Consider the following 24708-nt stretch of genomic DNA (forward strand, 5'->3'; position numbering starts at 1 on the left):
AAGACAGAAAGGCAACCCACTGACTGGGAGAAGATCTTCACCAACCCCACAACTGACAAAGGTCTGATCTCCAAAATATATAAAGAACTCAAGAAACTAGACCGTAAAAGGCTAATCAACCCAATTATAAAATGGGGCACTGAGTTGAACAGAGATCTCTCAACAGAAGAAGTTCAAATGGCCAAAAGACACCTAAGGTCATGCTCAACTTCCTTGGCTTTCTCTTATAAGAGCTCTAGAAATCAAATTTAGGTTTTTGGCTTTCATGACAAGTACTTAGGTTTTTGGCTTTCATGACAAGTACTTTACTGGTTGAATCGTATGTCCAGTTTCCTCACCTTTTTTTTCTCCTAATCTATTAGTTAGGTACTTGGGGTGGGGGTGGGTTTTTTGTAGTATTAGTCAAAGCACAGCACAGATTTTTTAAATGCTGCAATAAAAATCCTACGATGGAGACGGGAGAGACATCTCAGTGAGTAAAGTGCTTTCCCCAGAAGAACGAGGGTTTATGTTTGGAATCTGAGAAGCAGTGTGAAGGTCTATGGGCATTCTGTGTCTGTAATGCCAGTACTGAGGAAGGGGAGACAGGTGGATTTCTGGAGATCCCTGGACATCAAGTCTATTTGTGGCAGTGAGCTCCAGGTCTAGTGAAAGACCATCCCAAAGTGTAAGATAGAAAGTGATTGAGAAAGAAACACAATGTTGGCCTCTGTCTTACACATACAAGTGTATTGCACCTACACATACGTTGATATACACAAGCACATACTCATATAGCATCACACATGGATACATAAAAAACATACAAAAGAAAAACTTAAGGTCATGTGATATACTCCAAAGTAACTTAGGACATGTAACACCTTCCAGGGAAACGAAACTATGCGATTGACACATCAGAAATGAGTCATGTTTCCATCAGTTTTTTGAGAAGGGTTGATAAGCATCATTGTTCTAAGGTTTTGCTCAGTTTCCCCCTTTGCTTACTACATAAAGCAACTGCCTAGATGTTACTAAAATGGATACACTAAACATTCACTACATGGCTTTAATATTTACCCATTTTAACTGCCCACTAGCACTACAACAGGCCTCATTTCTTTTGCAGTCATAGAAGTGTAAATAGTTTTATTCATAAGTAATGTACCACACTCCAAAACAGGAAATACTTAAATATTAATATTAGTTGTTTAGTAGAGACTTTCTTAATTTGCAAAGTCTAAATACTAATTACTTGCTCTATTAAGTTTTCAGTTATAAAATCATGCTCAAGAGAGTTATTATACTATAAAAACAATAGATGCTATAAAATCTTAATTACAAATTAATGTCCATGTTTCCTTTCAACCATTAAAGTGATTAATCATCCTTTTATTTGTCTTGAAAGAATTACTGAACATTTTGAAGAAATAATGTGTTCTTTTTTATTCTATTTGCCATATTTACTGAGAGAATATGAGTACATTTCTAATAAATTCAAGGTTAATTTTACTTTCAGCAATATTGGATCAATTAATACTGCTGATAAATTTAGTGATTTTTAATTTACTCTTTTGATTTTTATTATGTTTTTAATTTTGTTGTGAAATATATCAAAAATTCAAAAAATATGAGCAATACTAAAAGAAGTTCAAGACTGTTGGCTCAAGTCTATAATGGCAGCTACTTAGGAGCTGAGCCAGGAGGGTCCCAAATTCAAGGCTTGCCTCAGCTAAAGGGTGAGTTTAAGGCCAACCTAAGCAATTTAATAAGATCCTGTCTTGTGACAAAAGCTAAAATAAGCTGAGGATTGAGCTCAGTGTAGATGCTTGCCCAGCTCACACACTCAATAGTGAAAAAAATAACATAAACAACAGAGACTGAGTTATGTAGCTCAAGTGTTAGTCCGTAGGCTCAATCCCCAGTACAGCTACAACTAAATGTTAAATCAAAATACGTCAGTAACTGTGCAGAGTTTAATACGCACAAATTGAGGTAGATATGATGTCCTTAGATAAATCGGGGTAGATATGTTGTCCTTAAGTGCCTCTTTCTGATCACTCTCCTCTCATTTAAAGAAATAGATTTTGATACCAACACAAATGAGGTTGAGCTCCAGGTGTGAGCAAAGCCCAGGTAACACCATGATTTCAGTCTCTGACCATGAACAAAGACTGATGCCTGTCCTGCCCTTCAGATTCTAGACACCAGGAGTCGATCAGTGGATGCTGTGTGAAGCTGCTAACTGACCCATTTGTCCCATTAGTAGAAAATTAACACAATTGCTGCTGGATACTTGTTTCTAAACTTTGTGAATCTAACTGGTGCTGCTCCAAGCACACTCACACATCAGTCTGTTCACACACAACGTAAGTTGTTGGCTTTTCTTTAAATCTAGAAATAGAATTGTTTGGTCTTAGAAAAAAATGTACCTTCAACTCTGGTAGATACTGAATGACTGGAGTTTCAGAGTAGATGTAGTGGTTATCTGTCAATAGCAGGTGAGCTAACTCTGAACTCCAAACCCCACCACACTAGCTTTGACCAAAACAAGTTACATCTGTTGATGCTTCATCTTACTGTGAACACTAAGCTCTTCATTTTGTCTTACTTCAGTTTTCTACGGTGCTAACACTGTTCTGTCCATGGTGCAGCACCTGTGAGACATGCACCGGCTGTCCTTGTCCAGGGAGGCACACAAGCTGCTTCCATATCTTCTCTTCCTGCTCTTTGTCCAGACAGTCTACACCAAGAGAGGAACCCAGCACGCACACAGCAGCTCCTCTCAACTATTTCAGCTCTCTAGGGCCTACCGCGTATCCTTTATATCCCTTGATATAAAACTCAAACAACAGTACAGACATCATGAATTACTCGGGTTGGGGAATTCAACCAACTCTTCTTACTTTTGGGTCCTTGAACTTTTCATTACTTTCTTAGAATTGTAAATAAGCCTTTAGACAGACTATCAAATCCTAGCCAAAATTTCCTGGGATTTTAAAATGTTTGCTTCAGTAATTTTATACATGCATACAATATACTTAGACCACGTGCACATACCCACTTTTCTCCCTTTTAACTCCTTCAGTCTTCCTCCATTTCCCCTTCCAAGTGCATTTACTCTTCTTGGAGGGTGTAGTAGCAATTGAGTCCTGGGATTTTTTTTTAACCCTCGTTTTTTATTCTTGTGATCAGAAACAAAGGTTGACTAATAAATTTTAGATAGGATTAAAGCTACTCCATCAATTATTTTTCTGAAAGAAAGATGAATTCTTATGGTCACAACCTGATTTTCTCAATACTTGGGCTCACATTTTTTTTTTTATTGCTGACTCCTCTTTGAGTTTCAAGTCCTCATGTTCCCACTCTCTTGCTTCTAAATCACTGAAGATCCTTTTTTTCATAAAATACTTTTCACAACTGCTTGGTAATGAAGTCTAAGTCGTATGTCTGTTTGTTATCTTTCATAATTTTATTACTTTATGTAATAGAGGTAAGAATGCAGGCATGGACATATTCATTAGCTCCTCCTGTTTAATATAATCAAGGCTTTAAGGAAGAATTATAATAGCTTACCCCTTAGTAGAAAACAACTAGACTAAAATGTGCAATATCATACAATACTTATACTTATTTGTAAGTAATATTAAGCATATCCTGGTTGGCATTTAAAAATTCTAGAAATAAATTATTTCCATGCCTCCAAATTTCATCTTATTTTAATAGTAAGAAGAGAGTGCTTTCAAGAAAAGTAGGTCTGTAAGGCTTCTGAGGTAAATAACATTTCCATGGGTGTGTTGGCAAGATTTTGGATGGGCCTGAAATGGAGCTGAAACTTGAAGGCATGGAAGGAACATGTGAGAAGAGCTGAGTTGTCATCTGGAACCAGTCCATGAAAAGTCTGGGCTACAGAAAGTCACCAAAGACCACACTGTTGGTCATATTATTTCTCTGGTGTATTCATTGTCTATAATTCATTTTTATTGATCAAAGACAAAAGTTTATGACCAGTTGAAAAATCACAGGCACTTTTAGAGGTAATTTTATTTTATTCTTTCTGTGAGGCCATTATTGTGTCAAATGCTCCACAAACCCATAAAGTAAGCCCCATCTGAAACTCTAGACCATATTGTTACTCATGCCTGGTCGTGACTCTACAACAGAATGCGGCAATTTGGCTCAAAATTTAAATCAATGAAATGACAAACCTAACGCAGTTGTCTCTCTTGCCCACCCCCAAATCCTTTAAAAATACTTTATTTCCCTTCCAATATAACTTTAGACATTTTTGTTGGTGCTGCTTGGCTCCTATTGGATTTATTTTTGTGATGATTCATCACTAACTCCACAATGATAATATCCTGTGAACATACTTTTAGCAATGGCTTTAATGCTTCCTGACTCACATGGAGTTGGTCATCTCTGGCTGTTGTGTATTGTCACTGATGGTCATTTGGGTGAACACTGAAGGAATTATTACTTCCCTTGATGACATATTCATACTCATACCCTAATTTTTCATTTCACTTTAGTTTGGTAAATTTTATTTTAGGCTCCCCAGCTGTTCTTTCCCAGCATCCCACAATCACATTAGTCAATAACAGTCTTCTTATCTAACCAACTTTAAAAACAAATGTGAGGCATTCCTAAGAATGCTAATATCTTATTAAGTTTGGGTGACTTCTTTAAGCATATTTTGCATGATACAAAGGTGAGTCTGTTATTAAATACATTGTTGAGTCTTGCATGCAGAAAAATTTGTGCTCTTTGCTAACTCTCATTGTTGTCTACAGTTACCCATAAAATAAAACAAAATGATAATACATGATTGAGGGGACTGGAGAGAGAAGATAATGACAAATAACATCTCCAGATGCTAGCCAGCAATGCCACTCCTAAATAACATGGAGAACATTCTTAGCACCACACACTAAATTCTAAGTAATAGTTAGATGACCTAACTAGCACATAAAGGTCCCTCTGTAAATATGACTAGGCAGTGGCTACTCAGTTTTCCGTTATATAAAAAGTTTAAAGCTTTAAAAGTAGTCCCAAATTACAGTGTAAAATATTCATCTTAATCAGTTTTTTGGAGATTAAAAGAAAACACAGAGATAGATAAAAGATAGAGATACATGATAGATCATAGATATATAAGATAGATAAAATTATTGATAGAATATAGATAGATAAATGATACACAGATAGATAGATGATAGATATAGATATACACATGATATAGATATGATAGATAGATACATACATAGATGATAGACAGAAAATTGTTAGAGAGATAGATAATGATGATACATACATACATAGATGATAGACAGAAAATTGTTAGATAGGTAGATGATAGATAGATAGATAGATAGATAGATAGATAGATAGATAGATAGATAGATATTAAGCTAGATAGAAAAATAGGTGACAGAAATCAGAAAAATGAGACCAGTGGCCAACTCCTCATTGCCAGAATCTGAAAGAGCATGTCATTGCCACTTTAACCCATAGATCTAAAGAGAGGACCTTCTAATGACTGATATATAGATCAATCCACTTCCTCCTATGCACTTCTTATGTCGAATACCCAAGTCCATAATGAGACAAAATGCTAAGCTTCCTACACCCTGCATATGAGTATCTCTATAACTTTTGTGTCAATAAACAATAAAGCCAAAATTTCCAGAAATCACAATGAGATAGATTATGTATGCATGTGTGTATGTGGTTGAGTATCCCTGTGGCTGATCACATATGTGTATGTGGGTTGGAAACCCCTAGGAAAATGGAGGCTTATAGGACACATTCTATAGTTTCCATGAACACATCACAAAATGAAGAAAAAGTGTGTAGGGGCTTAGCTATAGAAAAAAAACATCCAGTTCAAACCCAGGCCTATAGTGTGACTGCTTGGGTTTTATTGTTTGTTAATATTTGTTTTGTTTTTGTTTTATTTTCAGGGTTTTGTTGTTGTTTTAGTTTTCTACATCCCATCAACTCAGAATCACTGAAAAAAAAATGCAATAGGCAAAGTCTCCAATCCTACCTCAAGTGAAAAGAAATGTATTTGATACATTTGATAGAAATGTATTTGATAGCTTCTGTAAGAAAGCTCTAGAAATTTGGCAATAAAGTAAAGGGATGATATTTGGCACAAGACACCCCAAGAGCAACTTCTCATCACAAAGGGAATTTATTTGCCCAAGAGGGACTAAGAACAAAGACAGGAGGTAGAGGATGAGGGAGAAGAATTCCCAGGACAAATATGTAGCCAGGAGAGAGAGGAGACAGACTTGACCCTCAGGCAAATGGCAGTTTATAAAGGTAAAAGGGAAGCTCCGTGCTAGGATGGGGTTTTTAATTTTGATTGATCAACATGTTAATTAGGGCAGCCAAAAGGGGGATTTTAATTGCTGGACTTCAATACTTTGATAGCTGGAACTTGGCAGTCAGCCTCAGGAGGAAGAACTGAGCCACCAGCTTAGCTAAAAAGCAACAAGATTCAGTTTCAATGAGAGGTCTCACCTCAAGGGAACGAGACACAGGCTAATAGGAAAGGACACCCAATCCTCCTCTGCTCTTTGCAACAAATCGACCTGCACATTTTCATACACAACACACATACATACACAAACACACACATGGAGGGGCAGTAGGCCCATTACAATCATACAGGTGCCTGAGCCAGAAGGCTCTCAGCTGTGACTGGGCTGCCGAGTACAGAGTGGGTTCAAGGAAAGTCTCAGCATCTTAGTAAGGCCCTGTCTGTAAGAAAAAGTAAAAAGAGAGCTGGGACATGGCTCGGTAGTAGATATTTGCCAACTTAAATATTCCAGACCATGGATTTCATCCCCATAACTACAAAATTGACAGAGGGTATCAGAATGAATGGTTCAAAGACAAGTTAGATTACCTTTATTGAATATCCCATATTGAAGCTGCAAGAGCCCCTTATACTGCCTACTAAATATCTTCCTAATAAATTAGAACAAAAATATCTAAAATATGTGAATGCAGAGATTAAAAAATATATGACGCTAAATTTCAGATGACCAAAGATTGTCTAGATTTAAAACAATTTAAAACTCATGAAAAATTAATTTGAATTTTAAAGCAAGTCAAAATAGCCACCATTGATCTTCTTCAAAACAAAGGAAACTGTGGTAATAGGTTTAAATTTAATATCTGTGTAGGGAAGGAAATGCCAAGAGGAGAAGGTTTGTTTGTTATTTTTGTTTTTAGTGAGTAGTGATCCACACAGCTGACAGCAGACCGCAGACTCTGATATTACACATGTAAGTGACTTCTCTGGGAGAAATTACTCACTAAATGTCAAAAAACAAAAACATTTTTAGTCCTTGAAATAGACACTTATTATTTCTAGACACTTATTATTAGCAAAATAACCAGATAGGGTGAAATATGCTTAAATTATATTACATTCATGCATGAAAAGTCATATTTTGTATATAATTATTGTATACAATTATTTGTGTACCATTATGATAATAAAATAAGAATATAGCTAGAAATATATACAAAGGTTTCTCCACAAAAACTGTTTTTTCTGTTGGGTCTAGAAAATGGCTCAGTAAATGAATTATTTATCTCACAAAGATGAGAACCTGAATTCAGTTTCTCAGAAATCACATAAAAAGCCAAGGGAAATGAAGCATGTCAATAAGCCCAACATTGACGAAGCCCAGACAAGGCTATGATGACCATTCTCACCAATCACTGAGCTCCAGGCTCAGAAAAAGAGCCTGTCTCTAAATAAATAAATAAATAAATAAATAAATAAATAAATAAATAAATAAATAAATAAAATGAAGAAGCAATGAAGGAACTACACTTGACACAAGTTGCTGGCCTCTACATGCAGGTAAACACACATGTGCACGTTCAGCCCAGTGCGCGAGCACCACACACGTAAACAATCCTTCTTATATTGTTAACCACTTTAAAAAGTTGAAGAAACTTTTGATGTCCATCTATGTGGAAATGAATAAATTTTAAGGCAGCACCTTTACGATTATCAACAGTATATTTTTACAGAATAATTGAGGAAAATCATAAATGGTATAAATAAATTGTGCCAATAAAGTACTAACCTAAACAAATAGGAAATCAGTGTTTTTCAACTGATCAAAAAATACATAAGCAATGCAAGCCTGGGGTGACTTTACCAAACTTCACATGGAATACGCGCCAAAATTAATCACACTCTTGCTGGAAAAGAAGCAATGAGGAGCTCAAATAACAGTCCCTAGTTCATGGTGAGAGAACTAATACAGACAAGAGAACCCCACCTCTAAAATGCAGTAGACTTTAATATGTAGAAATGCTAGCATCCCTTTGGTCAAAGCTGCTTTCTGTTTAAAACTAAAGAGAAACAAAATCTTATTCCCTGCACATATAAAAGAATAATAAAATTTCTTATGGAGCCACCGTGTTTATTATTCAAAGAAGACTTCTTATGTAATTTTAGTGTGTTTATTAATAAGACATATACTGTCTCAGTGTTCATCAATTTAACTGCATCAGATGCAGAGTTTCTGCTTTCATCTGTAATCTCTTAGAACATATTTGCCAATGAAACGCATCGTTTACATTATGAAAATTTAATATGACTGACATTAGCAAAATTACTAATTAAGAGATAGAGCATAAATACTCCAAGAAACTTGACAGTCAGTTCCATGAAGAAAATTAATTCAGAGCTCCCCCATTTGCATAAATCTTCAGGTCTCATTTTCACAGCTGTTTGGTCTGTCAGCTAGATGGTTGCATTTCAAAATGATTTTAACATAATCGATGGGAAGTACACCTTTCAACTAAAAATACCATGCTCTAACAGAGAGATTGCTAGGGCAAAAATAGAATTTCATTCAGCTCATCTTAATATTGTTCCTTCAAATGAGTGTCTTCAATGCAGGGAATTTATCATTTAAGTTTCAAATTACTAAAATATTTTATTAAAATGTTTTGCCATTTTAGATCTCTATAAAAATTAGTGACTTATATATTTTATGAGAAAAACCATTAAGTATAATTATGTTAGCAAAAAAATACTGAAGATAGGTATATACTATTAGTTACTTGAGACATAAGGAATTTCACATATATCCTCCATAGTGTTCAAGACAAAGGCGATTTAAAAAAAAATGTTTGAAGGCTGGCACAGTGCTCAGTGGGTAAAAACGCATTTCCTGTCCCACAAGTTAGATTCTGGGGTCCCACTAAGTAGAAAAAGAAATCTGACTTTTGCAATCCTCAAGTTCAAGTACTATCCTCTACCCTGCACACACACACGCACATACATGCATGCATACACACACACACACACACACACACACGCAGGTTTCTTTTAAAAAAAAAGTTTAAATAATACTCAGAATAGGCATGAATATTATTTGTTTCCATAACCTTGATGAAGAAAAGAAATCAGCAGTTTTAGATCTTACAATGTCTAAAAGGACATACAGGAGCAAAATACACAGCAATGCCTCTCTCTGCCTGTGGGACTGCATCCCATGGATGCTATTCTTGGCTCAAAGTCTCTTTTCATGCATATCATTGACTCTTGCTGATAAAGAAATCCTAGGAAATTATAGGAACCAATGACCTTGTGTATAATGTCATGTAAAGTCACCGCATGCATGGCCGAGAGAAGATCCCAGTGGTTACACCTACACGTTTTGATAGCTGGGAAATAAATGCAGCTTATTATTTATTTATTAATTATTTTTGAAATGAGCTGACCTTTTTTTTCCTCTTACTCTTGAAATTATATTTAAGTGTAGATTCTACTTGAAGCAATTTGCTGCTGGGAGAGGCCTGGCATTCTAATGTATGTTTTGCTTCTAATTATGTTCCAGCTCGTTTTGACATTTTGAGCCAATTATGTGGGTCTACAATCAAACTTCTCCTTAGTCATCTATAATCTGACCAATAAGCATTTTTGCCTCTGATCTCTCCTTTATTCCCTAAATGGAATTCTTACCAATGAGTATATATAGAAACTTATAAATACAAGGTAAATAACAAGGGTTCATTTGGAGGGGAAAAAAGCAAAGAACTGTTTAGTCCTTCCTTCTTGCCAACATTAAAGGCAGTGACAGGATTAATTGAAACCACTTGCCTCAACTTTATTTCTAAATCTAACTTTATTTCTAATTTTAGGGATAAAATGAAGAGCAATTGTTTTAAGGAGATATTATTATTTTAAATATTTCACTTCTGTCCATATAAATGGCAATGAAATTTAACAAACCTCTAACTGCAAAAGATTTCATGTACAAAGAAACAATGCATATCTCTGGGACATTGTTCGTAAGAGTCACTCAAAACAAACTCTTTGGAACAGGGCTACAAAACTCAAGTTGAAGTAACAATAGAAAGCTCAAAACAAAGCTCCTACTTTACTGCATTGCTTGCCTCTGTCTACCTGCCAAGCCTGTGACTTACACTATTTTCTCAGTAAAATAATCCTCAGCAGAAACAACTGCACCAAATGTCTGTTTGTAGTATCTGTCAGCTCAGAAAGGCTCACTGTAACCTCTCTCCGTAACCTTCATAGGTAAGATCCAGTCCAAAAATAGACCGAAATATGTATAATACAAAATTAAATTTTCCAAATGAATAGCATATCACCTTAACAGGTCACAAAAGAGTAGGCATTTGTAGTTAAAAGACAAGATGAAATGCCACCATCAAACATAATGTCAAACTTTTAAAACCATGCATCTAGAAGTATCATTTCCTCAAAGCTATAGTTTATCCAGGATCATTTTTGAGCATTATATAATATTAACCAAATTTTATTAATATAAAAAATTTAAATCATAATAATATATAGGAATAGTGCTATTAAACCAATGAAACTGACAGGTTTCCCCTGGGGAACAATATCATTGAGACAGGTTTCTAAGTTAATATATAAAACATTATCCAGATTGTACTTTAATGTATATAAAATATTCATAAATGCTTTCTTTTTTATTTCGAAGCAATCATCACAAAATAACAATATGATTGCATATTTGGTGAAGCTAGCCTCCAGATGCTGAGGATTTTATCTGCAGACACTAGGCAATTGGCAACTGACTCTCCTTCCCTGCTCATAAATGCCAAAACTGGCCTACGGCTTTCAGTCTTTTTTCCCAACACACTCCCAAGGCATTGTGGTCTCCACTCTCAGCCTACCCTGTCTTTTGACTTCAGTTCTTCCTCTGTTCTTTCTTGTGAGTGAGGCTGATGAGAGCCTGGTTTTTCTATAGCATGATTTACTCCATTATGCCCTGGGTGTCCAAGGACAGCAAGACAGGGTTACGTTCACCTTAGAAATGACATTTTCCCTGAGAACTTGAAGGGAAAGGGAAAACAAGAAAAATGGGATTTGGAAAAGGAGAACATGATTAAATAGCTAGATCACGAAATTCTGCCTGAAACAGAAGAGTGAATTGAAACAGAGAAAAAGTTAAGCCAAGAATTGAATACTTCAGTTTCAATTCAGATCTCAAATCCATAGTATTTATAAACATATTGCACAAATCAGTTCTGCCATTTAGAGGCTACTCTCTTAGCCTTTATTGGCTGTGAGATTTTAAATATGCTAAATACCATTTTAATGAGTTTTCCTAACCTCTTATCTCCATCAATCCTTTGGTTTTTTTTTTCACTCACAATTTTACCAAGCAACATAATTTTTTGAAAATTAATCACAACATCAGATAATCCCAACTTTCCTGTAATGTCATTTTAAATATTGTTAGTTTGGGATAATCCAGTGAGTTTGAAACAAAAGATCATAAATAACAAAATATACCAGCTGTTAGCAAAATATTAAAGGTTCATAAACTCTTTGGGTTTCCCAGAAGATAAACTCTTCTGTAAATTACCACTATTTGTGAAGAAAGAAAGAAGCAAGGAAATTGAGTAGGTGAATAATTAAGGCAATTATACCCAAAGGAGATGTCACTTGAGCACTCAGAGAATCCCGTCAAAGCAAGTCTATTTTAGGGCTGTCTGGTAGTAAGACACAGCGGGGAAGCTCTCAGTAAATGGTTGCCCTACTATAGAAGTTGTCAAGTAGATTTCATTTTGAAAGCAAATCTCTCATAAAGAGAAAGAGTTCCTGGAACTGGCTAAGAATAAAGAAAATTGGTGCAAAGTCTATTGTAAATTTTAAGCTGCCGAAGGATAATATGAGTTATATTCCTGTCTATATTTTAAATTTCTAATGTGCATATTTTAAGAACAAAAAACGTATGTTTATGTACATGTACTTAAATATAAGAAATAAAAATCAGTAAAAGATAATTTATGAAAATCCATGTAGACACAAATGCTCATGGTGGCATCATTATTCATGATAGCCTCCAAAAGTGGAAGCACCCCAAATATTCAAAATTGATAAATATATAAACTGTGATGTGTACTTGAGATTTTATTTGGCAAAATAATAAAAAGAAAATGGGGAACTAATGTGTACCACTGTAGATGGACACTGCATTTGTGGAATGCTATTATGTTTAGAGACAATGTCCAGAGTAAACAAATCTTCAGAAATAGGAAACAAAATGATGGTGGAGAATGATGCAGTCAGGATGAGTAGGAAGTAAGTATTTGTTTTCCTTTTGCTTTACTAAAAATGTTATTGTGTTAGATGATTGTAATGATTGTGTAACATTATAAATAAATGTTGTAAACTGAAGAAATACCTAATTAAAGGCTTTACAAGGTGGGTTTTTCTACCTGGTACAAATTAACCACAATCTGAGGTATTGTCCCACACTACTTTTTTTTTAAATATTTATCAATATTTAACTCAAATTGATAGCCACCTATACTAAATTCCCCAAATATGCCTCAGGTCATCAAAGTTCAAATATCATTCATTACATTTTAAAGAGGTTAATAGCTGCTTTGCCATTTTAGTAGATTTTTTAGGCTGTCTATTTTATGCTTGCTTCATTTCTAAGAATGTAAAAATTACTTGTGGTTAGAAGTTGATCTTTGATGATCCAGCACCATTTGTCACAAATATGCACACACACACACACACACACACACACACACCAACACTACCACAGTGGAAAAAGCCAGGAGTACTCAAATGGAATCAAGGCTAACAGACATTACCCAGCCTCGTCATCTTCAATGTTCAGGTGTTATTAGGAACAAGAAATGAAACTTCCTGCTTATTTTCCTCTCATCCCTCTTTGGTGGTCTTATTTTCACCTAAGTCTTCTAATCTCTGTTAATAAACAGAAAATCTAGTAATAAAATGTAGGATCCACTGGGAAAACTAATATTAGCTACTGTAATAGAAGTGTCAAGAAACATTGAGGATAAGTTCATGCTGAGACCAAAAACTAAAGTATATTTTGGAAAACAACCAATCAGAGGAGATGTGGAGTATGAGGAGATGAAAAGGAAGAAAGGTCTCCTGAAGGTCGATGGTGGGAATGATCTGACGAATGGAGTGCTGCTTTCTGAGACAGGAGTGTAGGAAGGGCAGCCATGAACACAATTTGAGATATCAAAGGCTTGAGATTCCTGCTAGGAATCCAAGTGGAGCTATGAAGTTGAATCTAAAGGGGAGACTGAAAATATCAGTGTGGGAGAAGTTGAACAAGAAAGTACTAATGAGCAAGAAAGAGAGCTGAGGTTCAGATGGGGAAATAGAGAACCAACTAAGAGCCGGAGAAGGAATGGTATGGACATTGTGGCCCTGGACAATGGTGTTTTGGCCTCCACTAAGGAGGCTCCTGGACCTCATTCTTTGCTTTTGTTTTCTCTCGTTCCGTTTCTTTGGAAAGCAACTACTACTTACCCTCTGCTCTCAGGCGCTTGTCCTTGTTTTGTCCCCACATATTCAAGGAATTTAAAACATCTGATAAAAATCATAAAGCTAATACCTTTAAAATACTTATTTTCTATCAGATGAGATCCAGTTAAGTGCAATCTCTTATCTGATATATTTTCTTGACCTCTGCTTATTCAGAAATTTTGCTTCCTTGGGACATCATCACTTCTCTGAGTGTCTATGCAAACTCCTTCTGTTGACCTCCATACCTGCTTGGAAAAATAGCATTTCTTCTCCTGCCTCCAGATTCAATGCGATTTTTCTCTGTCATTTCCATTTGAAATTCATTCAAGACTTTTTTGGTTGATTTAGTTTTTCCATGAAGGGGTAGAGCTGCCGGCTCCACCTTTCCAGTTCACTTGGTATACAACAAATTGGACTAGTCTCCAGGGAACTGCTCATTCTCAGTTCACCTAGCAGCATGTGGGCACCTGAAGTTTACAAGAATTGGCCTGTAGTCGTGCTTAATTTGAGATTTCCACTATGTGTATGGAATAAAGAGGTAAAACAAAAGAAAGAAAAATCACAGATAGTGCCTGTCTAAAGCATCAGAAAATCAGCAAACCAATTAACAATTTATAATGTAGCACCAGAAATTACACGCAGGAAGGTCTACAAATTTGTAACATTTTATTTGAGTAACAGTCAACATGGAGAAAGGATAGTAGTTAAGGTACTGAGAGAGAATGGGAAAGACATCTAAGCTCATCTCATCTCCTAGACTTGTCTTTTGGAAAAGGATAAGAAGAAAAGGTATGAAAAGAAAATCCTAATATATATACTCATCTCAAATCCCTCAATCTGAGGAGACTCCAAACGGATATTATATAGAATCCTACAAGAAGACAAGAACTCCTGAATTGTAGAAGTCCTTTATTTAGAGCAGGAAGATAGACAAACAGATGGACAGACAGACAGATAGATTTTTTTTATTTTTTATTTTTGAGACAGGGTTTCTCTGTAGCTTTTGGTTCCTGCCCTGGAATTAACTCTTGTATACCAGGCTAGCCTCGAACTCACAGAGATCCACCTGCCTCTGCCTCCCAAGTGCTGGGAATAAAGATAAAACTTTCAACTTTCAAAAATGAATGCTTCCGCATAATCTAATTTTCAAAAATGCTGCATCATGAGAGTATGAAAAATGAAACAGAAGTTATAAGGAAATAGGAGTCTCAAGACAAAGGGAGGAGAGGAGATGTGGGGGTGACCCTTTCCCCTGAGCCCTCAACTAGACTTATGGACCAAGAATGACGACTGAAGATAGGTCAGAGAACTTGAAGAAAGGGCACATCTAGGACTGGTCGACTCTGGTTGCAGTAATGATTCCCTAGATGCACCTGGACTGAAGAATTTTCTATAGCCTGACGCTCTCAGCATCATTACCCACAGCTTCAGATAAACGTCTTCATCATGCGAGCCTTTTCCTCGTACTGTGAGAGCAGAGAGAAGAGGTGCAGCTGACACACAGAAGCAGCCTTTAAGTCCACGGGCGAGAAGCTGGCAGCCTCTTCTGATGTTACATTGGAGAGAATAAGACCAAAATAAGGGACTTGAAATGCAAATCATACCAACTATGGAACAGGTCTCAAAAGCAATTATCCCAAATTAGAACAGGCAGTGAGACAGCTCCAGAAAACAAATCTGTACGAGCGGGACTCAGACGGCTTCCAGGTAATTGGAGGTTCTAAAAAGAATAGCTACAGCATAGTAGAAATGGGATCTATTCCAAGTAGAGGGTAAATTGTGTGAGAATCTGGCAGTCATCTTAGGCAGAAGAATGTATTTCTTTTCCCTTTGAGGCATATGAATAATTTCACTATAAACAGCAACAAAAAATGTCTGTTAAGTGATATGAATAAGTTGAGCCAGATTCAGATTAATTATGGTAAAGAAAGGAGCTCAACTTAACCTTGAACATTGATCTTTTGTTACTGTACCAAAGATTACAGTTGAAATGATACCTGAGCTCCGAAGGGGGAAATGGAATCTGAGAACATCACCTGCTCAGTGGTGAGTGAACAGCATCTTCCTAGTCAATATATTAAAAATTATCTATCGTTTACCAGCTTACTAAAATCCAAAGACAAAATTTCTTAATAAATTTAAGATTTAAACTTGTCCAAAAGCTGTTTCAGATTTGATACGTTCAATATAATAGACTACAAACAATTGCATGAAGCCCAGAGTGAAGAGATACCTAATGTTGTAGTGAACAAAGAAAGGAATGTCAAGTTGTGGCATATAGAAATCTTCAAGATACATTTTCAAAAAAATGTATTTTTCATGCAGATTAGGCAGGTGTTCTTCCACGGTGCTGCCTTCACAGCCTTTTGTCAAATTTCTCCATGCACCATGTTTTCATTCGCTGCTTGGTCGTGTTCATTTTCTTCCCTTTTGCTTCTAAATGTTTTTAGAAGTTGACACATTGTCTTACTCATCTCAGTTCCATGAGCCTCTAATGATCTTTGTTGGAACACGTGTAAGTTTCAGGTTCCTCCAGGTGCACAGGCCTTAACCGCAAAGTGTCAGTGAGCATATCTGATTTTCAGTCTCAGACGGTTACTGAATTGGAACATCTGGGTAGAAACTCAACAAAACTAAAGGACCCTTCACATGAAACACAAATTAATTGCAGGCTATAGGAGAAGCTTTTAATGATTCTACCATTTTCCTCAGCTTATCAGCAACAATGTACACACAAATCCCACTTAACTAAAAGTCTGGCTCTCAGATATAATATATGCACTTCCAGCTGAGCTCTGCAGAAATCAAGGTTTTAAAGTTTGGGTGGTTTTTTTTTTAAGACACTGAAAAGAATAGCAGATAACCTCAGTCTCCTGCACTCATTGTCTCAGAGAGGAGGGTCACAATCCCACAGTTCCATGTTCCTGAGTAATACTGCACATATAAAAGCTAGAGGTTTCAAAAGTTATTGCAGTAAACGTATAGGTTGGTTTGCGATGAGGACACTTGAAAAGTAGACCTAAACTTTTGGTCTGGAAATTCCAGGAATGGTATCTGTTAGGCTTAATTGCAAGCATTTTTTTTTACTTTGGAAGAAAGAAAGCTACAATAACTGTGATTCATGCCACTTTCATGCGACACCTTTTGCTGTTAGGTCTGAGATGTATGTATGTTTCCTCACTGGTGGCAACGTTGTGAAATCTGATAATTTCATGTGAATCATCTTTGGAATATGTACTGCTTGTATGTACATATTCAGTAGCAAAAAAGAAGACAAAATGGAGAAGAATAATTGCCCTCAGTGATAAGACTGACATTTTTATTAAGTTAAATGATAGAGTATTGTTTTTGGTAAAACAATTCTGTATTTATTTAAGGCAATACAATGTTCATGGTGTTTGACATAATGCAATATATGATGATTTTAAGGAAATAACAGTACAGTTAAAAAAGGAGTGAGTTGAAGCTAAGGGTTGCCTCCTCTTGTGCAGCCCAGCAAGGAGAATGTCACGGTGCTGCTGATAATGCTAGGACTCAATTATCAAATGCAACCTAATTCACATTTTCATCAACAACAATAACAAAAAAAAAACTTCTACAAGATGAAAGAATTTAGACCAGACTAATTCAAGAGAAGTACTCCACAAATGAACAGAGGACATGTGGGAAAACAATCAACCACTTCAAGACTTATTTCATATGGAAGGCAAGCCTGAAGACCTGAGTTTGCTCCCTGTGACCCACATGGTGGAAGGACAGACTGGCTCCTCATGTTATCCTCTGGCCCCCCAGACGCACGCCATAACACATTCACCCTATACATAACCACAATAGATAAGTATAATTTTTTCTGAAAAAAATTATCTGAGAATTAATGATTTCTTATTGACCTCAGGAAGGAAAGAGTCTAAGAGGAAATAGCTGTGCTTAGGCCTAAAAGTGGCAGATCCCAGACATTCCTGAATGCAGGAGATTCAATACCTGGCCACAATTTCTATTAGCATAACAAAGTATTCAAATAGGTTAGAAGAGCCAGACTGAATTACTTTTAGAGACCCTTTAAGTCTGGGGTCCTGTCAATCTTAGATTTGTATCTTGATTTCAGGCTGTTCCTTATCCTGGACTTCAGTTCTTGGAACCTTAATACTCTGTTTATGGTTTCTTCCTCTGAAGACTATAAAACAGTTGTAAAGAGTAAACCTTTTCCCGGCACGATTAAAAGCCTTACTAAGAAGCATTTAGTGGCCACTGATGCATACAGGACACATATTCTCATATTTAACTAGAACGATGTTTCCAAACTGAACAGCCAAAGCTTGGTGCAGGAAGAGCCCAGCCTTTCAGCATGACTGGCTTTCTTGGAATGTCCTGGTGTTTTAGTCTTGGCTTCTGCAATCATGACTCTGTGCCTTAAATTCTTTAAAAGTATCATGAAAAAAAAATGTGTCTTTGTTAAATTCCTCAGCCTGTCCATATCATTACATGTTTCTAATATGGTAGCTGAACTCATTTGGTAGCTGGACACCTTGTAAACAAAATAAACGTTATTATTCTCCTGTGTGCTTAAGACAATGTAATTCATTTTTAAATTAATACAGTTCTACTAGCAGCATTAGGAAACCCAAATAAAAATCTGCTGGAGGTGTTAAAATAACTTTCTGGAAAGGGAAAAAACAAATCATGTGTAGGCAATGATAGAGAAACTTTCATGTCTCAAAAGAATTTACCCTTAAAATCAATTTTTAATTCAAAATAATTAGTTTCTGAAGCTGAAGAGTTTGATGTAACAATTAATCCTTTGTTCTCAGCTTTTTCCCATGTTGCATGAATTACTTTCCCTTGATTTATTAGAAGAGAATAAATAATGCCAACAACAAAGTCTTCAGCTGATTATCACAGGATAATTTAATTTTACTTTCCATTTTAGTTTTGTTTTTGCTCTTTTGGGAGGGGTATTATTGTCTTATTTTGGTTTTGTCTGTGTGCCACATGTGTGGAGTGCCCCCAGGGGTCAAAAGAGGACAATGAATCCACCAGTACTGGAGTTAGAAACAGTTGTGAGCTGCCATGTGGGTGCAGATAATTAAATCTGGTCCTCTGCAAGAACAGCCAGTGCTCTTAACCACTGAGACATCTATCTCATCTCTCATGGGATAATTTTAATTGTGTCCAGGTGTAAATTACATTGAGTCGGTGGAATGTGTAATGCTCCATTTCTTTTTCTTGCATAGGCATTTATGTCCATGTTCCAGATCTTGACCCAGGAAGGATGGGTGGACGTGATGGATCAGACTCTGAATGCAGTAGGACATATGTGGGCGCCGGTGGTGGCCATCTATTTCATACTCTACCATCTCTTTGCAACTCTGGTGAGTTTATCATTTCTTTTAAGTTATATCTTGAAGCAATTTATGGGATGAAGGTCACCAGATATTTGATGTATTATCAATTTCAAAGTAAGAGTCAATAGAAAACTGCCAGATGTCCCGTTGGATGAGATCCCTTCCATTCTAAATGCTGTAAGTGAAAGAACTTCTTGAGGATTATATTTCAGGTTGGTTAATGAGAAGTCCCTGGTTTCCATCAGGTACATGTGCTTGCGTGGGGGAATATAAAACAGAGCAAATGGAAATCCCATAGTCACACATCAGTTTAGCTTACCTCCACATTCACACATAGTCACATCTATAGATCAAACCTGAACTACGCTATTGTTGTAATTTTTATCATGTAGTAATGTCCTCTTCAATTTCAACACATCCTCTTCGCAGCTGTGATTAAACTTGAATCTCAGGGTACAGGTAGCTAATTAAAACTCTGTGGTGTTTCTGTACTGTGTGCAGAGCAGTGATGCACGGGAGAGAAAATAAAATACACAGCCGAAACTACTCTGAAAGCACAAGAAAACAGAGTGCCAAAGATCAGGAAAGAGTTGTTTCCGTCACCATCTAGATCATTTTCCTCAATCACAAAAGATTATTTTCACTTTGTACTAAACACAGAAAAAGAGACCTATACTGCCTCTACTACACTAAAGAAGTAATTCCCATGCCTTCTTACTGCCAAAAGTGCATCTATTCCCATTTAATCTTGTTCTCTAATAGTATAATAACATATTTATACTTTTTCAGGAATGAATGAAATAAAATTAACTGCCACTATTTACTGTGTGGCAAAATGCTTTATGATAATTAGCTTTGATATTTAAGACAATCAGATAGGAAAATCTTATAATGTAGTTGATGATGAAATTGAGGTTCAGAGAAGTTTAGGAATTTGCCTAATACCACTCTAAGTATAATGGTATTCCAACTAATCCCATCTCTAGATGGCCTTAAAAGCTAAAGTTTTATTGCTTGCTTATTGCTTAGATAATGAAGGTGAAATTTACCATTGAGCATGTCAAAATTGAGTTTGGCTTTGAGAAAAGTCTCACTCAAACAACCCAAACTGCTTGCCACCTCTAATGTCCTCCAATTACAAATACTTAGGAATTAGTAAGTACTTGAAAGTTATGTGTGATGACTTAAAAGTGGCCTCTACTATAGACAAAGGCTTTCAAAATTAACATATGCCCACTACAACAGAGATACTTGGTTAAGTAGTGTAAAGTCAGAGGTTCAAATGGTAGAATTATATAGAAATAGCCTGGACATTGCTTACATGAAACTGAATTTATAGAAAACCATGAGAGCTAAGGACACTGGAGAGTGGGGATGGGACCTGGCTTCCAGAGCTGGTGTATGGCTGTGCTGGAATGTGTACCTTGTTTCCAGGACTTTTGCACCCTGCCTACCAGCATGTTTCAGTCTGTGTTTGGTCACGTGTTCATCTATCAATTAGTCACTCATTCAGTTACTACTGCATTTTAACTAATGTTTAGTAGTCATCTACCATGTTGTTAGATCACTCTGGCATTGGAGTAGCTTGAAGACTATTGACCATAGGTTAAATATAGGAGAGATTTAATGGACATCAACAATTCATGTGAATATTAGTCTAGTTGACTTCTGATAGTCAATCTAATTATTTTTGCCACTAGATAATATAATTGTTTGCTACCCTCATTACAGATTATTACACTCAGACATACATTTGAGCAACTCAGAGTCACAAAGGATAAAAAGCAGAAGAAATTCTTTCTATCCTGGTATATCACCTGGAAAGAAATTTTCAACTGAAATTCTACAGGGATCACTTATAGAATGAATGACAGTGTTAAAACTTCCAATTAGCCTTTTTGGGCAACCTAAAACTTGTATGGGTCCCCAAAATGGCATTAATTATTATTGCTTAAGCAAATCAAAGATTAAAATCTACATTAAGTTCCATCCTTTCTTTTGCTGATTTATGTGTGTCTAAAACACAAATTACTATTTCTCATTATAAGTTATTAAATTTTAAGTTAAAAACTAAGCATTGAAATGATTTGTTATTTTATTAACAATTTTTTGAAGTCTGTAAAGCAATCAAGAATTGAAAAGTCTTTGTGTCAGCAAAAAGCAGTTTGGTAAATATGGTGCAGACAAGAGCATGAAGTTAGAGTTCAGAAATCTAGATTAGTTTTCCTGGTCATTAGAAATGGAACTTAACTTCCTTCATGGCTTTTCTGGGTCAAACCTAAAAGTAAGAATAATAATGCCTAACGGAAGTAGTTCCCAAAGTTCCGTGTATGTTAGCTATCTTTGCATTATTGGAGATTCTTTGACCAATGGCAAGGCTCATTCCTATTTTATAGTGGTTGAAAATAAATGTCTTCAAATCAATGAAATGCAGAGATTTGCCACGTATATGCATCTATAGAACATATACATATATACTGATTTTAATTCAAAGTTATCATATTAAATATGTTTGGTATTGTAAAGTTAAAAGATTGTTATTAATATATTTTAGTTTGTAAGGTCCTGTTCCACGTGTGTTGTTAGCCATCACTACACTGAAAGTAAGCTATATGTGGTCATGTGGTCCTCTCCTGACATGCCATTAAGATAAATGATTCTCAGAATAAATGTATCAAGCTCAATATGTATTCTGCAATTACATTTATTGCTAATTTTCTATTTTTCTTAACATACATGAAACTAATTCCTAGGTCATTAAAATGTATGGCGGATGCTAGTTCATAGCTTATTAGTCTTCTTCCCCAACGATGGTTGTACTGTTTTCCAAGGAGGAGGTTTCAATGCCACAATACATCAACACACTACGCATGTTCACATGAGACTTTGTCTTGGATCTATGCCCAAGTTTGGATATTATCCCCATACCACTAAAACAGGAATCTTTTGAGTCAAACACCAAATCTGGTTCACCACCCATCTTTGAGCCTGTGAGTCGCAATGGTGTCTGTATCCTTACATGGTTGTGTGACTAGGTACTCACATAAGACCCTGTATGTCACCGTATGGCCCCCAAAGCCTGAAGCATTTAATGAATGAGAAAAATGGTAGGACCCTGTCCTGAAAGAAGACCACAATCATTTGCCCTCCAGAATGTCATAATTCAGAATTCCTATGCTCCTTCACACTCTTTTACACTTGATAGTGTATGCCTTTTTAATGTTTTGATACTTTTGTGAGTGACTGGTACATTGTTTTACCTCATTTTGTATTTTAATATTGGTGTGAGTACTGAGGGGGAAATTCCTATGTGCTCATTGGCCTTCTTCTCAGTGACTTACCCAGTATTTGTTTTACAGGTGTTTTAAGGGCTAGGTTGTCTTTTCCAACTTCATTCATAGGAGTGACACATGTTTGGATTTTAATCCCTTAGCATAGCTAGTACCTTTGTTGAAAGTCTGTCTTCTTCGATGGTATTTTGCTATTCCAATTTGTCTATGATTCCTTTTGATGCTAAAGCAATCATTTCTGAAAACTAGGCAATATTTTTATTTTATTCATGCTTAAAACATTCTCTTCCTGAGATCATACCTGCCTGTATATTCTCATGATTTAAATTTTTACTTTTCTTCCTTAGATCTTTAACTCATTCTGACTTAAAATGTATAGGTAGTAAATGTTAAATGAAATGGTTAAATAAAATTCAAGTCACATTTTCTTACAAGATTTATGTGAGAATTTTAATGCATTAACATATTTACTTGATTTTCTCTAGTTATTAAGTATATGGCAAAAGATTAAATAATTAGGCTTTCAATTTTATAAATAGTGCTTTAATGAGGTAATTAGCTTAGTGAAAGAAAACACTCTCTGCCACTAAATTATAAACAAAAGTATCATTTATATATTAGCCCTATATTCTAACTAGTCCAGCTGCTTCCTGCATCTTACAAAGACTTTGCTTAAGACATGATCAGCCTCTGTTTTTCATTATCTGGGTACTCTTAGCATGGCAGTCACTCAAGTGTTAGGTTATTATTAGGTTAGTCCTGACTCACTTAGCATGGTTTTACTGAATCTCTACATACAATTATATGTGAAAGATTCAAAGTGGTAAAGATCTTAACCAAAACTAGTTAAGTCTCCTAACTACTCAGGAATTATCAATAGTCAACACAGACACATCAACCAACATTGAAGACTGGTCATTCAAGGACTAGTTTAATGACATGCTACCCAGCTCCTTCCTGTACGATCAGTGCCCACAGGGTCAGCTGTGCTTCCTGGTTCTTCCACATCAACCTCATTTGAGGTTTAATATGACCATGCAAAAATCTGGTGATAGCTATTAATTCATTAATTATTTTCAGAGATAGTTTTGAGACAAATATATCGACATGTGCATGGGCCTGTAGAAAAGAGAAAAGTATTATAAGCTAAACTCACAGATCTGCCTGTGAACTTGAGTTTATGCCAAAATGAGAACTTTTGGTAAATTATTTTTTCCTCTAGTAAGTATTCCAAAAAAGCAACTAACTCAATTTGGGAGAAAAGTTGACAGAAATGTGCAAACTCTAATGAGTAATTAGTCCCTTAGTTAATATGATTAGTGGTGCTACCAACCTGGAGGGTTCCTGACCCAGCTTTATAAGAGACAGAAGAAAAGCAAAATTTGGCTGCAGCGAGTTCTGGAATAGCACCAGGCCAGGATGTTGTATGCTCCTGGGGGCACCAATCTGTCTGCTCACCACGACAGTCAAGCTCCAGTGTACAGAAAAAAACACATTCATCACTATTATCTATTGTTCCTTTAAATGCTTTTTCCTGCCAGGTACGTGTTCAGTATATCTGTCCTAAGTGATTTCAGTTTGTCATGTGCTTGTTGACTTTATCTTGTCACCCACTTTTGCTGGTGATTTGGGGGTAGGGACTATGGAAGTTTTAAACAGTTGAAAAGACTTTCTTTTCCTGCCCCTTTGAAGGTTTTTTTTTCTTCCTCTTTTATTATTGTCTCAAAAGAAAGCCCTGTGATGTGAATGCTGAAAGACGAGAAAACATAATTAAGCCTGCATTGTGGATGGTCTTTTCGTTACCTTTGAAGTGCCGAAATTAACACAACGCTCTCTTGATTTCGCCTCAGTGGCAGCAGCTTGCTGTGAATAGTCATGTTTTGCTCACAGAGATGTGCATTTGAAAGTGTAAATTAAATGATTTAAAAGTGAGTCTATGTTGAACATATCCCATTTTACACTGCTCTGATTAAATCTGACTGTTTTTTGACCCATATAAAAAGTGAAATTGTTTTATTCTACAAATGGCAAGAAAGCTCAGGATAGCGTGGTTATAAATGCTTAAGAAGGAGGCAAACAGAAGTGTGAGGTGTGCATCAATCTCCTGCTGTGCTCTGTTACATACAGATAACGATGAGTAACACCATCAAGACTGACGGTGACACTTCAGCCAAAAGGCCACCTTTATACATGGAAGCAATGAAAAGAAACAGAATGAAAAATTAAAAGAGAAAAGAAAATGTGTTTAGAGTGGGCCATA

General features: G+C 36.0%; 1 protein-coding gene across 2 annotated transcripts in view; it reads left to right on the forward strand.

Annotated features, from left to right (window-relative positions):
• Nalcn (sodium leak channel, non-selective) overlaps window positions 1-24708 on the forward strand; it is a 259437-nt gene that overhangs the window by 123236 nt on the left and 111493 nt on the right. For both annotated transcript variants that reach the window (XM_050150391.1, XM_050150392.1), the window contains exon 14: window positions 19048-19185. In XM_050150391.1, the coding sequence (XP_050006348.1) occupies window positions 19048-19185 (138 nt within the window). The remainder of the gene's footprint in view (window positions 1-19047; window positions 19186-24708) is intronic.

The sequence above is a fragment of the Alexandromys fortis genome, unplaced genomic scaffold (genome assembly GCF_014885135.2).
Source record: "Alexandromys fortis isolate MF-2015 unplaced genomic scaffold, M_Fortis_MF-2015_v1.1 scaffold_66, whole genome shotgun sequence".
Taxonomy (NCBI): Eukaryota; Metazoa; Chordata; class Mammalia; order Rodentia; family Cricetidae; genus Alexandromys; species Alexandromys fortis.